At 49.5% G+C, this 26,063-nt stretch overlaps 3 protein-coding genes across 3 annotated transcripts in view; 1 reads left to right on the top strand and 2 right to left on the bottom strand.

Moving 5' to 3' along the window:
* LOC310816446 (large neutral amino acids transporter small subunit 4-like) overlaps positions 1-21,718 on the top strand; it is a 48,983-nt gene extending 27,265 nt beyond the window's left edge. Inside the window, exons 2-3 of the mRNA XM_083686649.1 lie at positions 21,089-21,212; positions 21,402-21,718. Coding sequence (XP_083542775.1) covers positions 21,126-21,212; positions 21,402-21,674 — 360 coding nt within the window. The 5' untranslated portion in view covers positions 21,089-21,125 and the 3' untranslated portion in view covers positions 21,675-21,718. The remainder of the gene's footprint in view (positions 1-21,088; positions 21,213-21,401) is intronic.
* Positions 812-3,765, bottom strand: LOC310816116 (equilibrative nucleobase transporter 1-like; the record flags this gene model as incomplete). Its single annotated transcript, XM_083686122.1, has 6 exons — positions 812-955; positions 1,101-1,193; positions 1,634-1,710; positions 1,842-1,888; positions 3,368-3,497; positions 3,579-3,765. 6 exons carry the CDS (start codon positions 3,763-3,765, stop codon positions 812-814), a joined length of 678 nt encoding a protein of 225 aa, XP_083542248.1.
* Positions 11,794-17,250, bottom strand: LOC310816115 (equilibrative nucleobase transporter 1-like; the record flags this gene model as incomplete). The annotated part of the gene is made up of 6 exons (XM_083686121.1): positions 11,794-11,984; positions 12,190-12,297; positions 12,423-12,566; positions 13,319-13,437; positions 15,051-15,190; positions 17,233-17,250. The coding sequence occupies 6 exons, from the start codon at positions 17,248-17,250 to the stop codon at positions 11,794-11,796; spliced, it is 720 nt and encodes a 239-aa protein (XP_083542247.1).
* Positions 21,719-26,063: the final 4,345 nt, after the last annotated feature.

The raw sequence follows: 26,063 nt of genomic DNA, 5'->3' as shown, positions 1-26,063 counted from the left end.
TGTCTGTGTCTGTGTGTGTGTGTGTTTGGCGAGGTCACTGACCGTGAAATAGGGGGATTATGCATAAAAAGTGGTGAAATTTCTCAATGGTGAAACCAATATGTACACAAATTTACTCTTGGTAAGGCCACAGTAGTGTGTATTCTTCATGACAACAATGTCCACCAAGTCGGGAGTCGGTCTACGCCTAGGTTGTTCAAGTGGAGATTCCCACAAATGCTGGAGGAGAGGAGGTGGAGGAGGAAGGTGCTACTGTCATGCTTGTGGCAGACCATGACAAAGGCAATATCAATCAAGCAAATCGTCTGTACAGATGGTACCATGATTAGGCGAAAACAAATTCCTCCTTTATCTGATTTGTTTGTTTTGGCCTAGTCTTGGATCCCAGAATCTCACCCTCGATTGACCTACCTTGGTGGCAAATTATTTGATGAGTTGTTAACTAACTATCCAGACAAAAGTTAACACTAAGGTGTATAGTTAGTTATCTGGTGGGTAATCTAGCTAGCTACTTTTGATGTCGTCTTCCCTCAGGGAAACATGGTGATTGTAGTTTTCTGTCCCCGGGGAACCATGGGCTATCTACCCTTCTGAGTTCCGCCTTTTGGGCAGTAAGTACGTTTTTCCACCTTTTGTGATTTTACTCTCTGCCCCTAGGGAACAATGGACTGGGGCAGTAAGCACTTCTACCATACATGTAATGTTCTGCCCCCAGGGAACCAGTAAACCTACTATGGTTGAGGTAAAAACTTGAACTCATTCAGGTCAGAGAGGGAGATCAGATGGGCCGTCAAGGCATTGTGGGATCTGCTTACCCATATGTGTAGCCCTCAGGGAGGGGGTAAGGGATGTGCTTCTTGGGTAACAGTAGGAAGGTCCTGACCAAGTGTATGACGGCATACGCGGACAAGAAGAGAAAGGATGCTCGGAGAGAAACCCCAGCCTCAAACAGCAACTAAAGGAAGGAAGAGACAGGAGTGGAATTATTATCATCATCATCTGAGGTCATGAAAAATAATAGAAATGTCTGAGAGATCAATACAATATGTGAGTGAAATAGTGTGATTGTGCGTGTGCATGTGTGTGTGTCTTACTCTTACCTTGATGATGAAGAAGAGGGCAGAAGAGGAGTCGAAGGCTCCATTGTACAGAGTGATGATGGTGGAGCGATGGGAGCAAAACAGGTTTCCAACCTACAGGAAGAGAGAGAGCAGTTTACCGTGTGTGTGTGTGTGTGTAAGTGAGTATGTGTGTGTTTGCATTTGAGTGTGTGTTTCTCGTGCCATCATGGTTATCTATTCCTCAGACTGATGACATACAAACGTATCAAAGCGTTCTCCATCTCCAGAGGTGTTTGCGCACAATATTGTGAATTTTGAAAATCGGCCTAGAGCACAAATTGGGCTCAAACCTCAGATTACGTTTGCACTTTGATAGTTCTTAGTAGTAATTCGACCAACATATTGATCTTTGTTTGAGGAAATAAGCTCTCTAGCCTGAGGACTCCAGCCTATGTTTATGTAGCTCTCCAGCCTATGTTTATGTAGGAGACAGAGATCATGATAGAACCTCATAAAGAACACCTTGGGGGTAGCTATGGTAACACCCTGGGTTCAGTGGCGACTGGGCCTACCTGTATGTTGGAGACCAGAAGCAAGACGCCACCGACCGCAATGAAGGAGAGTGCCGGGTAGAGAAGGGCAGACAGAGCTGACAGACAAAGCAGAAAGCTTTAGTACATCTTAAAACTCCATGGTGTCTGACCATGTTACGTCATCATCATGATCTCAAAATGTTGGGGTACATACTAAACAGTATTGAAGATAAGGGAAGGTTTTTACTTGCACTGGAGAAGGCTACTAACAAGTTACCAGTGGTGTACAGTGATCTGTAGAGGAAGTTAAAACAACCAGACAACAACAATACAATATTAGGCTGTGACAAATCAACAATCAACGCAATTGAACTGTTGAGAAAAGAGATCTGGTCTGTCAAAGGAAAGCCTGTGATATAACTGTGCTTTGATTAGCCCACTAACACTGGTGAGATATAGTTGGCCCGTTTCCATGTGCTGGAACATTAATGCATTGTTAGGGTGGGTGGTAGTGTGGTGGACCCAAGTGCGGAGAGATAAGTGGGGAATGGGGTACAAACAAACACGGGGACCAAACGGCAAAACAAGGGTGGAGAAAACGAGCTCCGTTAACAAAAGGTACACACTTAACAAGTGGAATAATACGGAGGACGGGATCATCACTGAGACTGGTGAAGCAGACAGGAAGAATCTCAGATAAATACATGGGGAACACACAGGCTAGATATACAAACAGGGGACAGAACACACAGGTGTGACGATTCAGGGTCGATTGGGAGGCCACTGACCCGTATAGCCAGAGGTGGGCGCCAGAGTCACCAGACAGCAACCTCAGGCGTGACATGCATTGATTACCTTGGAGTTCCCACAGCGTGCGCTGAGTGCAATGGCGAAGCACACTGACACAATAATAGTAATTGTCATGTGCATGGATTGGCGCTTCTTGAGTAGGCTATCTTTAGAGAATTGCCTAACTAATCATCGTGGTGAGTTAAGCTTTTAGCAGGCCACGCGTCTTTTCAACTGCACTTTTATCATATTGTGCAGAAAAGGGAAGGTCTGACTGAGCATGCAGGCGCGTTGGGGAAACCATCTAGCTGCCTCAGTTTATTCTCACTGTAGCCGAGGTATACAGTATTGACAGGCTGCTCTGTCTTATGAAATGTAGACCTATTGAAAAACTGCCCGTTTCTGCCCCCCCCCAATGATGAATGGAACTCGGCGCCTATGTGTAGAGCTGTTTGGTTATTGTGGTCGCGAACATTGAAGCATGTTCTTACTGCTGCATGTCCCAACCTCCATTCAAAGTCATTCCTGTACTACCCTCTGAGAATCCAAACTTTGAATTCTCTCTCTGTCAAAGTCAACCAAGAGATGAGATTATGGGATCCGAGATTAGGCCAAAACAAACTCCTTAATGGCATTCTAACAAAAGTTGCCTGAAGTCTCCATCAGATAAAGGATGCTTGAGACAACAAATCAAGCAAATCATCTGTACAGATGGTATGAATAGGTCAAAACAAATTCCTCACAGCATTTTAACAAAACCTGACGTCTCCATGAGATGATTCCATCAATCAAGCAGGAGACAATGCGTAACTTTAGTCATACTAGTGTTGTGACTGCAGGCTTCATAAAAATTGCACCAGGACATGTTGTCTCAGGGAGATATTGAAAACTGTCAACTTATTAAACTTTTTAGTTATTAACACAATGGTCACTAGATAAACAAGCTTGATTAGGTCTTTATGAACAAAGTTGTGTCAGACTCACATTGCCATCAGCCTGAGCACCGTGGTGCCAAAGTGGTCAAAGATGAAGCCGCTGGGCAGCAGCAGGAAGTTGTTCAGGAATGTGGCGATGGTGAAGATGAGGGAGAACTGTTCATCCTGCCCACTGCAGTCTGAGAGAAAGAGTTTTTTGTTATGAATGACAGAGTGAGTGAGTGAGTCAGTGAGTGTGGGTGTGTGGTGAGGTCACTGACCTAGGACCTGTGTGCTGTTGACCTCTGTGGCGTTCACACACAGGTAGCTGAAATAGCCCTCCGTCTTCAGGACGAACACCAGGGAGGCCCAGCCGAACAGGGCTCCCGCAAAACATAGGCATTCCAGCAGCCCCGTGGCTAGGGTCAGCCAGCGCCGCACCCCTACCCCGCCCTCACACACCAGCATGCCCCCCCCCACACACACACAGCGCCTAGATGTCACTCTTCCTTTAGCTTAATCTCCTAAAGCTTTCCTTGTGGAATCACCTCCTCTTTCTCTTCCTCTGAAGTGTCTTCAGATCTCAAAGAGTCTTTCCTGAATGTAATGATTTAATGACAAACATTGCCTTTCTGAGTTGATTAATAACTGCCCATGGCACTCAGGAACATGCAAATAGTTGTGCAAATACATAATAGAAAGTACAAACAAATCAACATTTGTCATTTCATCATAAAGAAACTACACACAAACCAATATTGCACACAAACTACCCCATTTGCAACATTTATTTGCATGGAAACAAACAGCCAGCCGACTACTCACAGTTCAGAAGAATCTCCTCCTGCCACTCTTACAAACAAGTCCTCCTCCCTCTGACTTTCTCGCTCATTCTTTAGACTGTAGCCCTTCCTTCCACCCATTCGCCCCACCCCTACACACTCCTATCTCCTGAATGCATCTGCAGTCTTACCAATCTCACGAGTCTCATCACTCACTTGTTGACTGGCTGTAAGAATTTCACCCGTGAAATAAAATGTCTTGCAGTTCCAAAAGCGGTTTGTCAAGTAACAAGTCTATTGGCCAAGTCTATTGTCCAAAATAGTAATGTACGGTACACCGAGTATACCAGGTAATGAAAGGCAGTTCAACAACAACTACATGTTTGAGAGACACATATTTTATACAAGAGACCCCAAAGGTGTGGTGACCTGAAACTGGGAGTGAGGCCCCTTATTCATTGTATCCATATGATGACGAGACAAACCTGTTGATTAGTATGATCATTGATCAAATTTATTGGCCTTACATGGCCTTCATTCCCTGAACAGGAGCACCGTCCAAAGCAAGCGGCGCATAGTCATTGGTTATTCTCCCAACCAGTCCCTCCCTCAAAACCCCCCATGTACCTCCCCCTCTCTTTGCTGCTTCCCACCTGTGTGAGGGTTCTGAAGCTCGTTGTGGTAAAGTCCGTTTGTACACAGAGGCAGACGCAAGGTCGCGGGTAGGGAATCGCTCCCGTTTATTACAAAACAAAAAGATCAACACTGCTTGGGCTTTCCAGCCTCGTCGATACGTCTCTCTCTCTCAGCTTGGGCTTTCCAGCCTCCTCGATAAGTCTCTACTTCTGTGTCGTGCCGCCGTTCCCAGCTCACCTCGCCTTCTCCTAGCTTCGCTCCTGAAATGGCAGAAGCACACACATCTTAAACATTCGCCGACGAGACTTCATTTGCAGCAGGTGTGCAACAAAGTCTCGCCGACACTACCCCGGCCACGGTCCTGTAGCTCCCTCTACAGGCCGAACGCTGCATGTCCCCCCACATACCCCCACCGCCCGACACAGGCCGACGACCCGACGGCCGACGACCTACTCCCCCCCCCCCCCGCACGGGAGAGGAAGTCTGCCACGACCATCTGCGCCCCCGGTCTGTGCACGACGGAAAAGTTGAAGGGCTGCAACGCGAGGTACCACCGGGTGATCCTCGCGTTTACAGCCTTCATGCGGTGGAGTCACTGGAGGGGGGCATGGTCGGAATAGAGGGTGAAGGCGCGACCCAGCAGGTAGTAGCGGAGAGTGCCGACCGCCCACTTGATGGCCAGGCACTCCTTCTCCAACAGCTTGCGGCTCAGGTACAGCACCGGCCGGTCGGCCCCCTCCACGCGCTGGGTCAGTACTGCTCCCAGCCCTCTATCCGACGCGTCCGTCTGTAGGGAGAAAGGGAGGTTAAAATCAGGCGCATACAGGACCGTTTCTCCACAAAGAGCCCCCTTAAGGGCCTCGAACGACCCCTGGCACTGGCCCGACCATTGGACCGGATCCGGGGCACCCTTCCGGGTGAGGTCCGTCAAGGGACTGGCCAGCTCTGAAAACCCTGGTACGAACTGCCGGTAATATCCCGCCAGCCCCAGGAAGGCCCTCACCTCCTTCTTTGTCTTGTGCCGGGGAGAGGCGGCGATGGCCGCAGTCTTTTCAATCTGCGGTCGCACCTCCGCCCGTCCCAAGTGGTACCCCAGATACCGGATCTCCCTCCGCCCGATCACGCACTTTTTCGGGTTGGCCGTCAGCCCCACCTGCCTCAGGGACCGCAAAACAGCAGCCACACTCCGCACATGCTGCGGCCAGGTGTCACTGTGAATGACAATGTCGTCTAGGTAGGCCGCAGCATAGGCAGAGTGCGGCCGCAGAATACGGTCCATGAGGCGCTGAAAAGTGGCTGGGGCTCCGAACAACCCGAAAGGGAGCACGGTGAACTGGAATAACCCGAGCGGAGTGGAGAATGCCGTTTTCTCCCGGGACACCGGCGAGAGTGGAATCTGCCAGTATCCCTTCGTGCAATCCAATGTCGTGAAGTACCTGGCCGTACCAAGCCGGTCCAAGAGCTCGTCGACCCGGGGCATCGGATATGCATCGAACTTGGAGACCGCATTAACCCGTCTATAATCCACACAGAACCGTATAGCCCCATCTGGCTTGTTGACAAGCACGATGGGGCTACACCAATCACTGCGGGACTCCTCGACCACACCCAGCTCCAGCATGGCTTCCAACTCCGTGCACACAACGTTTCGTTTGTGCACCGGCAACCTATAGGGACGCGTGCGCACCGTTAAACCCGGCTGCGTTTCTATATGGTGGTCGATGAGCGTAGTCCGACCGGGCAGGGGAGAGAACACGTCCGCGAACTTAAGCTGCAAATCTGCAACGTCCGCGGCCTGGCTAGCAGAGAGATGGTTATCAATATCGACCGGAGTGCTAATTTTCGATTTTGGGACTTCCGGACCGAACTCCTCTCTCTCCGGAATTACAGTAGCCAGAGCAACCGTGACCACGTCGTTCCATTTTTTTAGGAGATTGACATGATACACCTGCAAGCTATCCCCCCGGTCCGAGCGTACAACCTCATAATCCACGTCCCCCATGCGACGTGTGACCACAAACGGCCCTTGCCACTTCGCGAGTAATTTCGTGCTGGAGGTGGGTAACAGTACGAGCACCTTGTCTCCCGGTGTAAACTCTCGTAGGGTAGTCCCCCTGTCATACAGGCGTTTCTGACGCTCCTGGGCTTGCAGCAAATGCTCACGTGAGATAGCCCCTAGGGCGTGGAGCTTTGTGCACAAGTCGAGGACGTACTGGATCTCACTCTTACTGTCGCTAGACCCTTCCTCCCAATTTTCTTTAAGCAGGTCTAGGACACCCCGGGGCTTACGCCCGTAGAGTAATTCAAACGGGGAAAACCCGGTGGAAGCTTGGGGAACTTCCCGCACCGCAAACAACAGGGGATCTAGCCATTTATGCCAATTCCGACTATCCTCGTGGACAAAATTCCGGATCATTGACTTCAAGGTCCGATTGAACCGCTCACAAAGGCCGTCAGTGGCCGGGTGGTAAACACTGGTTCGAATCGCCTTGATGTTCAACAAGCCATACAGTTCCTTGAGGGTGCGTGACATAAAATTAGTGCCCTGATCGGTGAGAATCTCTTTCGGGATTCCCACGCGGGAGATGACTTGAAACAATGCTTGCGCTACACTCCTGGCAGAGATATTGCGCAGAGGTATTGCCTCGGGGTATCGGGTGGCGTAATCTATCAAGTCCAACATAAATCGATAACCCTGTGTGCTTCGGTCAAATGGCCCGATAATATCCATCGCAATGCGGTCGAACGGGTTCTCGACCAATGGTAAGGGCCGCAAGGTGGCCCGTGGAATGGCCGGGGGATTTACTAACTGACATTCCCGACAGGAAGCGCACCACCTACGCACCTCTGCCCGAATCCCCGGCCAATAAAATCGAGCCATTATACGGTGCAGTGTTTTGTCATACCCTAGATGGCCCGCCATGGGGTTGAAATGAGCCGCCTGGAAGACCATTTCGCGGCGGCTGCGGGGAACCAACAACTGGGTTACTTCCTCCTGACTATGTGAGTCACGACTTACTTGATATAACCTGTCGCTGATAATCGCAAAATAGGGGTGGGCGCGCACCGTGTCTGGCCGTATCAAAGTACCATCAATTGCTATCACTTGGTCAAAGGCTGATCTTAGGGTCTCGTCACGAGACTGCTCGAGGGGGAAGTCGCCTAGCAGCGGATAGTTCGGCGGGGAAGTCTCGGGGTGAGGCGCCCCCGCCGGCTCCGGCTCCCCGGCAGTGTCGCGAGGCGCCGCCTCGGCACAGAGCACATTACACGCCACACACCTCCCTAGCTGTCGTGCACGCATCCCGGTAGCCCTCTTTACCGCTTGAGGAAACCCCTCCCAATCCACACCTAGAATCAGGGGATGCGTGAGGCGTGGGCTAACCGCCGCCTGTACACTATGGTTTTTCCCCTCAAAATGAATTTCGATAGCGACCACCGGATATTCGTGAATGTCCCCATGCACACACCTCACCTGCACCCTCGATGCCTTCAACAATGCCCCCGGCCGAACCAGGCGCTCCTGGATCATGGACTGCATGCAGCCCGAATCCAAGAATGCCTGGTGCGTATCATGTTGTATCCTTACCGGAATACGATACGCCGCTCCTGGTCCGGGGGGAGGGCGCGGTATGTCGCCGATGCGGACGACCTGTCCCGCGTCCATCGCCTGACACTCGGCCTGCACGTGGCCCGGCCGTCCGCACCGCCAACACACCCCCCCTGTCGCTCGAGGTGCTCCCTGTGGGGCCGGGGTCGGTTCTGGATAGGTGCGCCCCTGCCATCTCGACCTTGGGGCGGGCGCCGGCCTCTCTCCTTCTGCTCCCTCGGCTCCTCCTGGGCGTCACCCCCCCCCCCCCCCCGCCGCGGGGCCGGGGTTGGTCGTTGTGGCCCCCGCGAGAGAGATGGTCCTCGGCCAGTCCCACGGCGGTCTTGAGGTCCTGGGGGCGGTGGTACTGGACGGGAGCCCCGCGAGGAACTGCTCCATTACCACCCGGTTCCCGACCTCCTCCGCCGAGTTGTTCTCGGGGTCCAGCCACCGCCATGCGCTGTCCCCCAGCCGCTGGGCGTAGGCGAAGGGCCGGCACCCCTCCTCCATTGTCATGGCCCGAAACCGGCGCCGGTGTTGCTCCGGTGTCAGGCCCAGGCGGTCCCGAATCGCCCGGGCCAGGGACGTGTAATCCCGTTGGGCGGCCGCCGGCAAACTGTGGGCCGCGAGCTGCGCCTCCCCTGACAGGAGGGGCAGCAGATGGTAGGCCCACTCTCGGTCCGGCCACCCCGAGATCCTTGCCGTCCCCTCGAACACCGCGAGGAACGCCTCTGGGTCGTCCAGGTCCCCCATCTTCTGTAGCTGGACCTTGGGGGGACCTGGTGCCGCTCCGGTCCCCGGCGCCGGCCCGCCGACCCTGGTGAAGTCCTGGAGGAGGGCACTGTCCGCGATCCTCGCCGCCGTTAGTTCCTCCAGCGTTACCTGCTGGGTCTGCTGCAGGGCCGTCTGCTGCTCGAGGACAAGCGCTATCCTCGACATCGCCGCTGTTAGCGCCTCCATTCCGCCTTCCCTCTGTGCCCCACGTTGGGCGCCAAATGTGGTAAAGTCCGTTTGTACACAGAGGCAGACGCAAGGTCGCGGGTAGGGAATCGCTCCCGTTTATTACAAAACAAAAAGATCAACACTGCTTGGGCTTTCCAGCCTCGTCGATACGTCTCTCTCTCTCGGCTTGGGCTTTCCAGCCTCCTCGATAAGTCTCTACTTCTGTGTCGTGCCGCCGTTCCCAGCTCACCTCGCCTTCTCCTAGCTTCGCTACTGAAATGGCAGAAGCACACACATCTTAAACATTCGCCGACGAGACTTCATTTGCAGCAGGTGTGCAACAAAGTCTCGCCGACACAACCCCAGCCACGGTCCTGTAGCTCCCTCTACAGGCCGAACGCTGCATGTCCCCCCACACTCGTCCTTTTGAAGAAACACTTTGCACTCATGTGATTTGTCAAGTTCAAATGATGACAAATGCCTACCTCAGTTGGGTTCTCCTCCCTCTAGGCCACAAGTGAAGTGATTTTGTAGTGTAATGCAAGGCATGATGGCCTGGGTACAAAGTCAATGTATTACTGATGAGTTGAGCAGAAGCCACATCAGATCCTATTCACTGTCTGTAGGCCTGTAGGAGTCCTTATGGGATGACATGTGTTGGTTGGTTTCTTGAAGTAAATATGCCTATAGCATACAGTATGTGTCAAACTACTTCACAAACTGCTTCCACCTACCTAGCGCTCTCATATCAGTGAATGTAAGGGAAAAAACACAGTATGACAGAAACCAATCGACCATGAAAGCAAATATGTAATTAGTTACAGTAACATAACTTCATATTTGGAGAAACATCAGATATTGTGAAAGCTGATCTATCTTTATGAAGAGATCATGATGAGAGAGACATCAACCATACTAACAAGAACACAGAGAGATATCAGAATTCATCTTTATGATGTTAGATTAGGATCTATGTATAAATGTCAGGTACGACTGGGGTTCTTCCTCTCCACCGTCAGTCAGGTCTGTAGATGGAAATAGACTGGACTCTCATCAACATTCAATATGCTCAGAGAAGCAGGCTTTGGGCAGGCAGTGTCTCTGCTCAAACTGTATTTTGCTGAAATGCAACCTCTGACATAATGCAAAGATTCAACAATTAAATCTGGTTTATCTCTGGCAAATGTGTCAATTTCAAGAGAGGAACATCCAACATTAACATATTGTAACGAGATCCTTGTGTACACAGAGGCGGACGCAGTGTGGTGTTGAGGGAATGGTCCCGTTTATTAAGATTTTATTATTTTAGAGTCTCTGGCTTTCCAGCCCTTCAAAACGCTCGGCGACTTTTTAGTCGTCCTCTCTACCCGACAGCCGAGGCACACACATCTTAAACCCTTTGGTTAGCGAGGCTTCATTCGCAACAGCTACGCAACAAAACCTCGCCTCCGTCACCCTGGCCACGGTCCGGTAGCTCCCTCTACAGGCCGAACGTTGCATGTCCCCCCACACATATGTAAACATCAGTTTATTTATAGTTACATTTTCCATTAGCCATTCAGTGTGTTGATGACACTCGATAATTGTAAATTTGTGTACAGTGTTTGTAACCCTCTTGAGTTATCATGCTAACAATTTTGTGTTCAGCTTCTTTACTGAAACATGTACTCTCCATTATGTTAAATCAATACATGTTTTATTACTAATCATAAATTGCCTGCTGACTGCTGAGTCTATGGACTCAGAGTTGCCAAAATCAAACGTAACTTTACCTAAGTAGTCACAGGGAAACACAGGTACATCCATGGAACAAAAGTGAAAAAAAAAAAAAAAAAAGGGCCACAAATCCAGACAGGGCCAACATCAAGCCGAAGAGCTTACCAAAGTGACAGCCAGGGAAACTACAGACAGAGAGAGATTTTATTTAATGGTATTTGTGTACATATTCATTTCACCATTCAGAAAGTCCAAAATTGTATGCATAGTCTCCCTGCGACTCTTTGACCCCACCAGACACTGGGTGTGTTCTCTGGTGATGCTCTGCCAGGCCTGTACTGTAGGCATCTTCAGTTGTTGTTTGTTTTGAGGTCTTTTCACCTAAAATGTTGAATTCAAATGCATGTGAAATTGGATTTAAATCTGAAGAATGACTTGGACAGTCAAGAACTTTCCACTCTTTTGTCCTGAAAACCTCTGTACAGCAGTTGCCATGGCAGTATGTTTTGGGTTATTGTATTACTGTATGATTGAGTAACACAATTGAGGTAATGTTAGTTTAGCTGAGGGGGGGGGGGCTTGGGGGGGACAGTTCACACAGCGTCTCAGCCTAACTAGAATCCTGGCTCGACACCCCCTCTGTTGTTTGTGTCGACGTCGCTTGCCCGGCAGAATTCCAAGTGAGCCGGAGGCCAGCAGTACAGCTGGATCTAGATGAGGTGGGTCAAAGTTGTGGCAAGTAGAGATGGATCTAATGTCCAGAAGTGCTTGTCAGATATTTAACTTTACATCAATTCAACATGAACTGTGTGTGTGTGTGTGTGTGTATGTAACTTACGCAATACTGACGAAGGTGGCGTTGCCTCCATAGAGGAAGGAGCGGTTGATGACCTGCAGTATGAAGGTGAGGCACTGCACAGGGAGGACGGGCGTGGCGGCACAGATGGAGAACAGGACGCACTGCACCGCCGTCAGAGACAGAGAGAGCACCAATGACCGCAGGTCTGCCTCCCGCTCGCTCTCTCCTGCACACACACACACACACACACAGGATTAGCATTATAGAACACAATCATGGCCATTTCCTCCCTTACACCCCCTGTCCCCAACACACACACACACGGTTTGGTGTATGTGTGTGAAGTGGTTTTGTGTGTATGTGTGTGAAGTTGTTTGGTGTGTGTGTTGTGTTGGGTTTTAGTGGTTGTACGCTAGGTGTATGGTTGGTACCTGGGGCCCTGGCCTTGCCCTTGTGTCGGTCCATGATCAGGCCATTCAAAGGGGCAAACAGGACCCCACACAGCTGGGTCACTGCAAACCCATTGATGTACGTGCTCACTGGAGGGACAAACAGAGCCAATGAGGACAGGGTAAGAAAAAAGGGAATAAAAAGTCAACTCGAGTCAATAGAAGAAAGGCGAATCTAAATACGACACTGTGTGTGTGTGTGTGTGTGTGGTTACCCAGGGATGTTTCATCCTCGGTAAGTTGCTGTAGCATGGGGTTGATTGTGCCTACGAACAGGTAGTGTCGGAGCTGCATCACAGACAGCCAGATCAGGTGAAACATGTAAAACTTGGACAGAAAACAGTCCCGGAAACTACAGTCTGAGAGAAAAAGAGAGATAAAGTAATTGTTATGGCACTGTAGTATGTGAATGGTAAAGGTTACTGGTAGCTTAGTGTCAAATCAACTTTGATAACACATACAACATTGCTAATATTCCCAGATCAACACCTGGAGCTGCTCTTCCTAGACAGAACTGCTCTTCCTCCCTGGGAAAGCCTGCTCACTCCAAGACTTTTCCATCACTGTTGAGAACTCCACTATGCCCCCCCTCCCAGACAGCCAAGAATCTTGGGGTGATCCTGGACAACCAACTGTCCTGTGTGGTTAACATCTCAGCGATGGCTCGCCAGAATGTACGTTCAATCTCCCGCCATCAGACCTCTGCAGCTCAGTGTTCAATCTCCCAAAATCTCATTCTCCCATGTCACCCCCTGCTCCGCACCCTTCACTGGCTCCCAGTAGGAGCTCACATTAGATTCAAAACCCTGGTGCTCACCTCGAGGGCAGTAAAGGGGACAGTACCTCCCTATCTGCAAACAATGATCAGTCCCCAAACCCTAGCACAATCTCTCAGTTTTTCCACCTCTGCTGGCCGCTTGGCACTGCCATCTCTACAAGGACCTAGTGGTCACCCGGCTTAGTCTCGGCTCTTCTCTGTTTATGTGGATGGATAATGTAAGAGTGTGTACAAACTGACTAAAATAAAAAATAAAAGATCTTAAATGTAAACAGCTAGCTGTGCAACTTTGCCAATAATAATGATCGAAATTATATGAATCCACACACACACCTTCCTTTTTTGTGTTCTCGTTGATACAATGTGTGATCTCGGTCACAGTATTGTCCTGCATGCTGCCATTGACTGCTGCTGGCTCTGGGCTGACGGTCTCCATCTGTCCACAGTTCATCCTGTCAAAGGAACAACATGAAACTCAAAGGTCATTCGGTCGCACCAAAATGTTGGCGCAATAGGAAAAATATATATTATTAGGCCTTTAGATTATCTTAGAAATGCACAAGCCATTGCATTCAGAGACAACTTGTAACATTTGTATGCTGTAACATTCCTCTTCTCATTAAAATTGTCTTACTCTTTACAAACACAGAATCGCATTACATACATCATAAAAAAATTGTTTTAGACCTAATTATTTCATTTGGGGGAGGGGGAGGTGTGTCGGGGGTTCTGTGGGTGGCACTGGTTTTCTCTCTCTGTTCTTAAATCTAGTTTCTCCTCAGCATGTTCACTCTCTCTCTCCATTCCTATCCCCTGGTGTTGCTCTACCCCTTTTTCGTCTCCCTGCCTTCTCTCCCTTTATCTCTGGTCACTATGGACAACTACTACAGTTATAACTAGTAAGAATCAAGCATGAACTCCCACTGACAAAGACTGATTCTTAACCATTTAACTTTGCGTAGGCTGAAGCAAGGCAGGGTGGAGCAAGTGTCCCGAAATATAGATTAGCCTATTTCATTTGGCGGAAGGGGAGGTGCGTGGTGGGCACTGGTTTTCTCGCTCTAAATCTAGTCTCTTCTTGGTATGCTCCCTCTTTCTCCAGTCCTATCCTCTGCCGTTGCTCTGTAGAGCAACTGTCAACTGTGCATTTCTTTTGGTTCACACAACGGAATCTTTCTAAACAACACTGTATAAACAAGGTTGTGTCAGACTCACATTCCCATCAGCCTGAAGCCGTTGGGCAGCAGCAGGAAGTAGTTGGCGATGGTTAAGATGAGGGACAACTGTTCAAACTGGCCACTGCCGTCTCAGAGATGTGTGTGTGTGTGTGTGTGTGTGTGTGTGTGTGTGGGGGGGGGTGGGTGTGAGGTCACTGAATTAGGGGAATTATGCATAAAAAGTGTTGTAATTTCTCAATGGTGAAACCAATATGTACACAAATTTACTCTTGGTAACGCCACACTAGTGTGTATTCTTCACTACAACAATGTCCACCAAGTCGGGAGTTGTACTACAAACAGGTTGTTCAAGTGGAGATTCCCACAAATGCTGGAGGGGAGGAGGGAGAGGAGGAAGGTGCTACTGTCATGCTTGTGGCAGACCATGACAAAGGCAATGTCAATCAAGCACACCATCTGTACAGATGGTACCATGATTCCTCCTCTATCTGATTTGTTTTTGATGAGTTGTTAGCTAACTATCCAGACAAAAATTAACACTAAGGTGTATAGTTAGTTATCTGGTGGGTAATCTAGCTAGCTACTTTTGATGTTGTCTTCACTCAGGGAAACATGGTGATTGTAGTTTTCTGTCCCCGGGGAACCATGGGCTATCTACCCTTCTGAGTTCTGCCTTTGGGGCAGTAAGAAGTTTTTTCCACCTTTTGTGATTTTACTCTCTGCCCCTAGGGAACAATGGACTGGGGCAGTAAGCACTTCTACCATACATGTAATGTTCTGCCCCCAGGGAACCAGTAAACCTACTAGGGTTGAGGTAAAAACTTGAACTCATTCAGGTCAGAGAGGGAGATCAGATGGGCCCTCAGGGCATTGTGCGATCTGCTTACCCATATGTGTAGCCCTCAGGGAGGGGGTAAGGGATGTGCTTCTTGGGTAACAGTAGGAAGGTCCTGACCAAGTGTATGACGGCATACGCGGACAAGAAGAGAAAGGATGCTCGTAGAGAAACCCCAGCCTCAAACAGCAACTAAAGGAAGGAAGAGACAGGAGTGGAATTATCATCATCATCATCTGAGGTCATGAAAAATAATAGAAATGTCTGAGAGATCAATACAATATGTGAGTGAAATAGTGTGATTGTGTGTGTGCGTGTGCGTAACAATCAAGGCAATTGAACTGTTGAGAAAAAAGATCTGGTCTGTCAAAGGAAAGCTTGTGATATAACTGTGCTTTGATTAGCCCACCAACATTGGTGAGATATAGTTGGCCCGTTTCCATGTGCTGGAACATTAATGCATTGATTACCTTGGAGTTCCCACAGCATGAGTGCAATGGCGAAGCACACTGACACAAAAATAGTAATTGTCATGTGCATGGATTGGCGCTTCTTGAGTAGGCTATATCTAAAGAGAATTGCCTAACTAATCATCGTGGTGAGTTAAGTTTTTAGCAGGCCATGCATCTTTTCAACTGCACTTTTATCATATTGTGCAGAAAAGGGAAGGTCTGACTGCGCATGCACGCGCGTTGGGCAAACCATCTAGCTGCCTCAGTTTATTCTCACTGTAGCCAAGGTATACAGTATTGATAGGCTGCTCTGTCTTATGAAATTTAAACCTATTGAAAAATTGCCCATTTCTGCCCCCCCAATGATGAATGGAACTCGAATGTGTAGAGCTGTTTGGTTATTGTGGTCGCGAACATTGAAGCATGTTCTCACTGCTGCATGTCCCAACCTCCTTTCAAAGTCATTCCTGTACTACCCTCTGAGATTCCAAACTTTGAATTCTCTCTCTGTCTACTTTTTGTTGCTATGCTGCTCATCAATCCTAATTCTCCACTCATGCCACGACTCACACAGGCTGAAGCAAGACCTGATTATTTCATTTGGGGGAGGTGTGTCGAGGTTCTGTGGGTTTTCTCTCTCTGTTCCTAAATCTAGTCTCTCTTTGGCATGTTCACTCTCTCTCTCCATTCCTATTCTCTGGTGTTGCTGTCCCCCTTTTTTCTTCTCCCTGCCTTCTCGCTCTTTATCTCTGGTCACTATGGACAACTACTACAGTTATAACTAGTAAGAATCAAGCATGAACTCCCACTGACAAAGACTGATTCTTAACCATTTAACTTTGCGTCGGCTGAAGCAAGGCAGGGTGAAGCAAGTGTCCCGAAATATAGATTAGCCTATTTCATTTGGCGGAGGGGGAGGTGCGTGGGAGGTTTTCTCTCTCTAGTCACTTCTTGGTATGCTCACGCTTTCTCCGCTCCTATCCTCTGGTGTTGCTCTGTACAGCGTCTGTCAACTGTGCATTTTTGGTGGACAATACTTTGCATGCAATAACTGCCACACAAGGGTATCTTTCGAAACAACACTGTATAAAAAAGGTTGTGTCAGACACACATTCTCATCAGCCTGAATCCGTTGGGCAGCAGCAGGAAATTGTTGGCGATGGTGAATATGAGGGAGAACTGTTGATCCTGCCCACTTCAGTCTGAGAGACAAGCAGAGAAGTGTGTGTCTGTGTTTGCAATTGCGTGTGTGTTTCTCGTGCCATCATGGTTATCTATTCCTCAGACTGATGATATACAAACGCATCAAAGCGCACGATATTGTCAATTTTGAAAATTGGCCAAGAGCTCAAATTGGGCTCAAATTGTTACACAGAGACGTTTGGGTGGAACCAATGACGGCACAGAGAGCGGAGAATAATGGTTAGCCCAAAGGCGTATTTAATAATAGTAATAATAATAAGGGATAAGGGAAGGGGGAGAGTAAGGGTAATCCAGAGAGTAGTAGAGGGCCGGTCCAGGGTCGGTAGGGGGATGTCCAGTATCAGGTGAGGGGAGGGGAAGAAGCCGAGGGAACTGGGAGGGGGCTAGGTCCGTGGGACAGGGGTAGAGGGTCGAGGAGACGAAGGGGCTAAGTCCATGGGAGGGCGGGATCCAAGGGGTCAGGACTGCAGGAGAAACACAGGAGACAAGGGGGTAAGACAACGACAAGGAGACAGACACAAGGAGCACTAGGAATCACTGGAAGGCTGAAGCATAGTTGCGAAGATACACAAAAGTTACCGTATGGTCACAGTACATTCTGACGCTGGACTGAAGCTCAGGTAGGGTTTAAGTAGGGCGTTGATTGGGGATCGGGTCCAGCTGCGCTGTCGACTGGGAGGAAGACGTTCCACTGATGACCGCCACGGCCTCGAGGTGGTGCCAGAGGGTTGGTTAGGAGGGGGAACCATAACAGTAGACATCCTCCCTACAGGAGACACCGGGCAACCGTCCTGGAGCGTCTGGGTGGGCCCAATAGAAGTCGGCCAATAAGGAGGGGTACGCGAAGTAGGAGGCCGGACCCAGTCTCAATCCTCAGGCCCGTAGCCCTCCAAGTCGACGAGGTACTGGAAACCGTGACCCCTACGGCGGACCAGCAGGACCTCCCTCACAGTCGACATGGGTTCGCCGTTGTCTAGCACTCGGGGCAGAGGAGGGAGAGACAGGGGGAGACAGGGGGCTGGAGACTGCAGGCTAGAGCTGGGACACGTGGAAGACAGGATTAATAGTCCTGTATGCGTGGAGGGTAAGACGTACTACGGAGGGTTTGATAATCTGGTCGATGGGGAGTAGCGGGGGGCGAGCTTCTGGGAGGTTGTGGGGAGATGGAGGTCCTTAGCCTGCAGCCGAACTCGCTGCCCAGGGTGGTAGGTCGGGGCGGGTCTGCGCTTGCGGGTTGGCGCTGCGCCTGGACCGCTCTGTGGTTTTCTCCAAAGTGGCCCGAGCGGCCCTCCAGACCCGCCGGCACCAACGGAGGTGCATCCTGGTGGACGGAACTGCCACCTCTGCCTCCTGGCAGGGGAACATGGGGGGTTGGTATCCCAGGGAACACTGGAACGGAGACATGCCCGTGGCGTTACTGGCCATGGTGTTTGTGGGCGTACTCCACCCAGGGTAGGTGTCGGCGCCAGGTGGAGGGATGGCTGGAGGAGACACAATGGAGGACCGATTCCAGGCACTGGTTGGCTCCATCTGGCCGTTGGTCTGGGGGTGGTACCCGGAGGAGAGGCTGACTGTGGCCCCAATGCCCTTACAGAAGGCCTGCCACACCCGGGAAGTGAATTGGGGACCACGGTCAGAAATGATGTCCTGGGGAATGCCATGGAGACGGACAACGTGGAGTACCAGGTCGGCAGTTTCAGCGGAGGAGGGGAGCTTAGGGAGGGCAATGAAGTGGACGGCCTTGGAGAACCAGTCTACGATGGTGAGCACAACTGTGTTACCCTGGGAGGTGGGTAGACCGGTGACAAAATCCAAGGCGATGTGAGTCCAAGGACGGCTAGGGATGGGAAGGGGCTGCAGTAGTCCGGCAGGGGGCTGGTGAGAGGCCTTACTCCGGGCGCAGATGGTGCAGGTGGTGACATACTCCCTGGTGTTTGCCTCCATGGCGGGCCACCAGAATCGCCGGCGGATGAAAGAGAGGTTCCGGCCGACTCTCGGGTGGCCTGACGTGACCCAACTCCAGGATTCAGGATCGGGCTGCTGATGTGGGAATGAAGAGACGACCGGGGGGTCCGCGTCCTGGTCCGGGGTGGGTGCGCTGGGCCGCTCTGACCACGGAGTCAATGGCCCAGGTGACGATGCCAACCACCCGGGTGGGAGGAAGGATGGTGCCTGGCATTGACGGGGCCATCTCCTCCGGTGCCAGTTGGGAGAGTGCGTCGGCCTTGGTGTTGCTGGAGCCAGGTCTGTAGGAGATAGTGAACTCGAAGCGGGTGAAGAAGAGGGTCCAGCGTGCCTGGCGTCTCTTGGTCGACTGGATGTACATGAGATTCTTGTGGTCGGCAAAACCACAAACGGCTGCTGGGCCCCCTCGAGCCAGTGTCTCCATTCCACCAATGCTGCGTACACTGCCAGCAGCTCCCGGTTCCCTACATCGTAGTTTTGCTCAGCTGGAGTCAGATGCTGCGAGAAAAATGCACAGGGGTGGAGTTTCTGGCCCTCCGCTGACATCTGGGAGAGGACAGTCCCGAGGACGCATCCACCTCCACAAAGAACTGATGGGAAGGATCCAGGTGCATGAGCACCGGGACTGCTGTGAACAGATCCTTCAAGGTCGAGAAGTCGGCCTCCGCCTCCGTGGTCTAGGAGAACGGGCGGAGCGTGGAGGTGAGGGCGGTTAGTGGGGCGGCCACCTGGCTGAATCCCCTGATGAACCGTCGGTAGAACCCCGCGAAGCCCAGGAAAGGTCGTAGTTGCTGACGGTTCAACTGTTGTGGCCACTGCACCACCGCCTCTCCCGTCCGCCCGAAGGTGGACCCTCTCGACTATGTGACCAAGATACTCCACGGAGGCGGCATGGAATAGGTACTTCTCGGCCTTAACGAAGAGTCTGTTCTCCAGGAGTCGCTGGGGGACCAGACGGACGTGCTGTTGGTGCTCCTCCTCAGTCCTAGAGAACACGATGTTCATATTCGTTGGCAAGGGGTAAGACAACGATGAGGAGACAGACACAAGGAGCACTAGCCATCACTGGAGCGTAGTTTCAGGGACTGTTTCCTGTCCAAGTTCTTCATGTTTCATATGGTCTGGCTGTCTGTCATGTAGATGCGAGACTACCTGTTCGTAAGCACACTCAACCCCATGCTACAGCGACTGATCAAGGACAAAACATCCCCACACACACACACACACACACACACACACAATACACAATACACAAACTGAGTGTTCTCCTCTGAGCTGCTGGGTAATATTGTTCAGAGAAGGCCTCAGTATCTAACTTTGCCATATTTAAATTTGCCTATCTTCACTTTACCCCAGTTGAGTTTTATTCTCTTCTATCCTCATTGGCTCTGTTTGTGGACAGACACAAGGGCAAGCCCAGGGCCTCAGGTACCAGCAATCCACTTACAGTACAACCACTAAAACCCAACACAACACACCCCAAACCACTTCACATACGCACACCAAACCATGTGCTGGGGACAGGAAGGAAATGTCCATCGTTGTGTTCTCTAATGCTAATCCTATCTGTGTGTGCAGGAGAGACCGAGTGGGAGGCAGACCTACACTAGGGGGTCACAGTGACCAACTCTCTTACTCAGGCACAACAGGTGCATCCTATTATTTTCATTATGACCGTCCTATTTTATTTTTTGTGGGGCAGTCCCACTCATATTTTTCATTGGATAGAGATAGTGGAGATAGACAGGAAAGTAAGGAGAGGGTATTTTAGCAGGGCATGGGCCAGATTCTAGCCCATGCTAACATGGGCATATGTGTGCGCAGTAGACCATGGTGCTAGACCACTGGACTACCCCAGGCCACATGACCTTCCTATTTAAGTTGTGTGTTTTGTAACTCCCAGTGTGATAGCTTGATTCTAGTTCATGATTTATCTCTCATGGTCCTCGATGTCATGTCATAGGAACAAGTTCGCTAATGCTCTAGTTGTTTTAGTTAAGCCCTTTTGTTTATTATTTTCCTGAGTCTGATCCTGTCTACTCTGTGGATTATGAAAGTAAAGTGGTTTTGCCTTTTAACTGCATTCCCTCACTTGGGTCCTACCCCACACACCTTACCCACACACACACATACACACACAGTTTACGTTGAATTGATGAAAAGTTGAATATGTATTATGATCATGTGAGTAGAGAGATATGTGCAGAGATCACAATAAAAACATACACTTTATATTCAAGAAGGAAATGAAAATGAAAATGGAAAGATCATATGATTCACACACACACACTACGTATGTATATGTACGTATATGTACACTCAGTTAACACTCATATCATATACACCAGCTGTTTGCAAACACATACATGGTTCAACAGGATAGACCGTCACACCTGGTTCATACCTTTGCACTGTAGATCAATGACCTCCCTCTCACCTGTGTCCCATCGTTCTCTCTCTCTCTGTTTAGTTTCCCTGCCTGTCACTTTGGTAAGCTCTACGGCTTGATGTTCGCCCTGTCTGCATTTGTGGCCCTGCTGCAGTACCCCTGCTTCATCCTGATCAAAGGAATACTGGGAGGGGACCCGCTATACGTGAGTGAAGCTACCTGTTACCATCACTAGAGCACTAGCTTGATTAGAGCTCCCAGTAACATTTACCATTCACACCAGAGACAGCATCAACTTGGCCATCACTAAAGTGATGGTAGAGACAGTGGTAGTTGTAACCCTATCGTTTCCCTCTCTCTCTTTCCACTCCTCTCTCCCTCAATCTCCCTACAGTTGAACATAGCCCTGGTCCTTCTCAGTCTGCTGGCCTTCATCCATCCTGTCAACGTCTACCTGCACTGTCGTGGCCTGGCAGCCCAGAGGGCTAAAACCAAGGACACCATCACTGCCTCCAAGGCCAGCTCTGGTTATAATAATAGCGATTTTAATCCGAGTGGGAACAACCCCATTTACAGACCCATGAGTGCTAAAGCTTCCTCATGCTGTTGGCTGCTGTTTGTCACAGCAGCTGACAGGTCATATCGTCTGCTACTTCATGTACTCTAGCTGTATTCCTGTGCCTACAGGCTCTTATGTATTGTAGCTGTCAACTCTTCAATATTGTCCTCCAAGCTGTATCAACTACCTGTGCATTGTGACTCTTGTTGTCCGAAGCCCTACAGTCATGCTTGTCATTATAGGATACCAGAGTGGCTTGTAAAACTCGAAGGCAATTTTAACAGTGTAATACAGTCTTACTGCCAATGGTGGCGCTGGCACTAGGGGGTGTATCTGAAATATTATCGCTGTTTTCAAGGTCAGAATGTTTCAGTGCACCTGATGGCACTTGACCTGCTCATTGTCCTGAGCCTATTACCACTACTCCACCCATCAGGCAATACAGGCGAGACAACTGCCTATATAGTATATTTCATCACATTTACAATCCATCACTTTGTAGGTAGGAAAGATGTCAGATGGACACTTCCTTCCAGCTTGATTATAGGAATGATCCTACAGTGAGGATCTGCACTGCACCTGTGTTAAATCGAGCCATGGCCAAACCAACAGTCAGATAATAAATCATCACACACATCTTGTTTAGCACAACTGTACAGCTTTTCAGGTTGTGTGTTGAAAAATAACAGTGTACAAAGAACTGTACATGCCTTCCACCCTGATTCTGAAATGTCATCCAAAATGACAATGCATGTCTGTCCCCTAGTGGCCGTACCGTAGAAGACAACTTGCTTCAGGTATTGCAGGTTGCAGCATTTATGCCTTACACCGTAACATGTAAAATGACATTTATTGAAACTTTACTATTTGTATTGGAACTGTATCAATTGTAAAGGGATTATTTTTCATAAGCAGTGTACTACAACTGTGTAATATTTACACACAGGGACTATAGCATTAGACTATGTATACTATTTGTACATAGAGTATTGTATGCATAACTCAAAAGGAAAAAGCATAGTCGATGGGACAACTTAATCTGAAAAAGAATCTCTCTCACATCCATAATTGTGTTTGCAACAATTCAAGTGATACACCAAATAAAGTGTCTGGAAATTTGTTTATTTGGTTTTACTACAAAGCATTAAATTTAGTGGAAATCCAGCACATGCAATGCTGTTTCCACACCGTCCATCGTGTGAAGAACAGTGGTAGCTGCATCATGTTATGGGTATGTTTGTCACCAGCAGGGACTGGGGAGTTTGTCAGGATCAAAAGAAAATTATTATTAACTTTCTAAAAACGTGTTTTCACTTTGTCATTATGGGGTATTGTGTGTGGATTGATGGCAAAACATGTTTTAATCCATTTTAAATTGAGTCTATAACACAACAAAATGTGGAAAAAGTGAAGGGGACTGAATACTTTCTGAAGCCTGTGCATGTGTGTGTGTGTGCGCGTGCGTGTGTGTGTGTGTTGTGTAGGGTTTTAGTGGTTGTACTGTAGGTGTATGGTTGGTACCTGGGGCCCTGGCCATGCCCTTATGTCGGTCCATGATCAGGCCATTCAAAGGGGCGAACAGCACCCCACACAGCTGGGTCACCGCAAACGCATTGATGTACAGGCTCACTGGAGGGACAAACAGAGCCAACACTCATTTTGCGTAGTGTGTGTGTGTGTGTGTGTGGTTACCCAGGGATGGTCCGCCCTCGGTCAGTCGCTGTAGCATGCGGTTGAGTGTGCCGATAGTGTCGCAGCTGCATGACAGACAGCCACACCATGTGAAACATGTAGAACTTGGACAGAAAACTGTTCCGGAAACTACGCTCTGAGAGAAAGAGAGAGAGACAGAGACTGGTCAAATCAACTTTGATAAAACATACAACATTAGTAATATTCCCAGATCAAAAGACAGAGCTGCTCTTCCTAGATGGAGCTACTCTTCCTCCATGAGAAAGCCTGCCCACTCCAAAACCTTTCCATCACTGTTGAGACCTCCACTGTGCCCCCCCCCCCAGACAGCCAAGAATCTTGGGGTGATCCTGGAGCTAACTGTTCTGTGCAGCCAACATCACAGCAATGGCCTGCTCCTATATATACTTCCTCTTCAACTGTCAGAGGATACGGCCATTCCTCATGAGAGAAGCAGCACAACTCGTGATCAAAACACTGGATCCTTCACTGGCTCCCAGTACCAGCTCAAATCAGATTCAAGACCCTGGTGGTCGCGACAGGGCATTAATGGTCCGTCGTCAGTCAGTCGCTCTTTCCCCCCTTCTGACTCACAGGTGGCAACACGTGTCTCGGCATGTCTTGCAGACATTTCTCCGTGGATATCAGCCCACCACCTCAAGCTCAACCTTGAGAAGACTGAGCTGTTCTTCCTCCCTGGGAAAGCCTGCCTTCTCCAAGACTTCTCCATCACAGAAGAGAACTCTACTGTGACCTCCTCCCATACAGCCAAGAACCTTGGGATGATCCTTGACAACCACTTATCCTGTGTGGCAAACATCACAGCGACAGCACGCTCCTGTAGATTCTTCCTCTACAACATCAGAAGGATACGTCCATTCCTCACCAGAGAAGCAGCACAACTGTTGTCCAAACACTTGTAATCTCTCGCCTTGACTACTGCAACACACTCTTGGCCGGACTCCCCGACTCCGCCATCAGGCCTCTGCAGATCATCCAGAACGCTGCCGCTCAACTGGTGTTCAATCTCCCCAAATTCTCCCATGTCACGCCCCTCATCCGCACCCTCCACTGGCTCCCGGTTGCAGCTCGCATCAGATTCAAAACCCTGGTGCTCGCCTACCGAGTGGCAAAGGGAACATCCCCTCCCTACTTGCAAGCAATGGTTAGCCCCCAAACCCCTGCACGATCGCTCCGCTCTTCCACCTCGGCTGCCAGCCTTGCACCGCCACCTCTACGTGGATGCAGCGGCCGTGCCACTCGGTCACGGCTTTTCACTGTCCTGGCGCCCTGCTGGTGGAATGAGCTTCCCACCACTGTCAGGACTGCAGAGTCAGTACCGATCTTCCGCCGTAGATTGAAATCCCATCTCTTCAGGCTACATCTTAACAGTCCCTCCTAAAGACCTCTTCACCCCCACTACCCCCCCTGTACTAACCCTAACCCCAACCCTTGAGACCTCTTCACCCCCACTTCCCCTCTGTACAAGTTCTCTTCTGTTAATAAAAAAATTATAATAATACTTGGCTTCTGGCATTACGACTGCCAATGGCCCCTGGTGTGAGCATTGATTACTTTGTCTTATGATGACTGTTGGATAGATCAGTGTTTCTCAACAGGGGTGCCGCGGCACCCTTGGGTGCCGTCTGGCATCCTTAGGGGTGCCGCAGAAACGTGGCTGACACTAGGCTAATATAGTGAAATTGAAATAAATGAATGCATCATTTTGGAATCTTTCTTTTAGCTGTATCATACAGTTAAGTAAATCGAGGCACACATCAGAGAAAATAGTTCGGATTAATTTTCTAGTTGCCTACCGACGCTGCAATCAGTGTTTGGAAAGTAGGCTGCATGACGTAGGCAAATACTTTTATTTACAGCGCGCGATATCGGATGAGTTGTCATAGCGTTGTGCAGCGGTTAATTAGCCAGCAGCATGGACAAGTTTTTGAAAAGAAAAGCTCCACAGTCTGATATATCTGAATCTGAGCCCTCAACATCGTCATCGTGTCGTCAGTCAGTGAAGGAGGTAGGCACCTCCAGCAAGATGAAGAAACGACAGTATGATGACAATTACCTCACGTTTGGATTCATCTTCACTGGAGAGCTGTCATGTCCTCTCCCCCTGTGCCTGTTATGTGGTATGAAATTGTCCAACCAGGCAATGGTACCCAGCAAGTTGAAAAGACATCTGACAACTGACATCTGATCACCCATCACATGCCAACCAAAGTAGGGAATACTTTGTTCGTTTGAAAAGCGAACACAGCCGACAGGAGCAGGTGATGTTCAAGTGTGCGAAAGTCTCAAACAATGCACTGGAGGCTAGCTATCTGGTAGCCGAAATAATAGCTAAGGCTAAAAAGCCTCACACCATTGCCAAATCAGTAATAATGCCAGCCTGCACGGCTATTGTAAACAAAATGATAGGCCCACAAGCAGCTAAAGAGATCGCAAAGGTACCACTTTCGAACTCTACCATTGGAAGGCGTATAAATGACATGTCGGCAGACATAGAAGACGTGGTCTTAGAGAAAATAAGGCTATGTGGGAAATTCTCTCTGCAAGTTGATGAATCAACAGACGTGAGTGGCCATGCACAACTTTTGGGATTTGTGAGATTTATTGATGGAGGAGAAATTCGTGAGAATTATTTATTTTGCAAGTGTTTGCCGCACAAAACAACAGGAGAGGAGATATACCGTGTCACAACAGAGTACCTTGAACAGGGAGGTCTAAGTTGGAAAAATTGTATCAGTGTCTGCACCGATGGCGCTGCTGCGATGACCGGCAATGTCAAAGGTT

The sequence above is a fragment of the Argentina silus genome (assembly GCF_951799395.1).
Source record: "Argentina silus genome assembly, chromosome: 15".
Lineage (NCBI taxonomy): Eukaryota > Metazoa > Chordata > Actinopteri > Argentiniformes > Argentinidae > Argentina > Argentina silus.
This window is presented reverse-complemented; position numbering and strand designations above follow the sequence as displayed.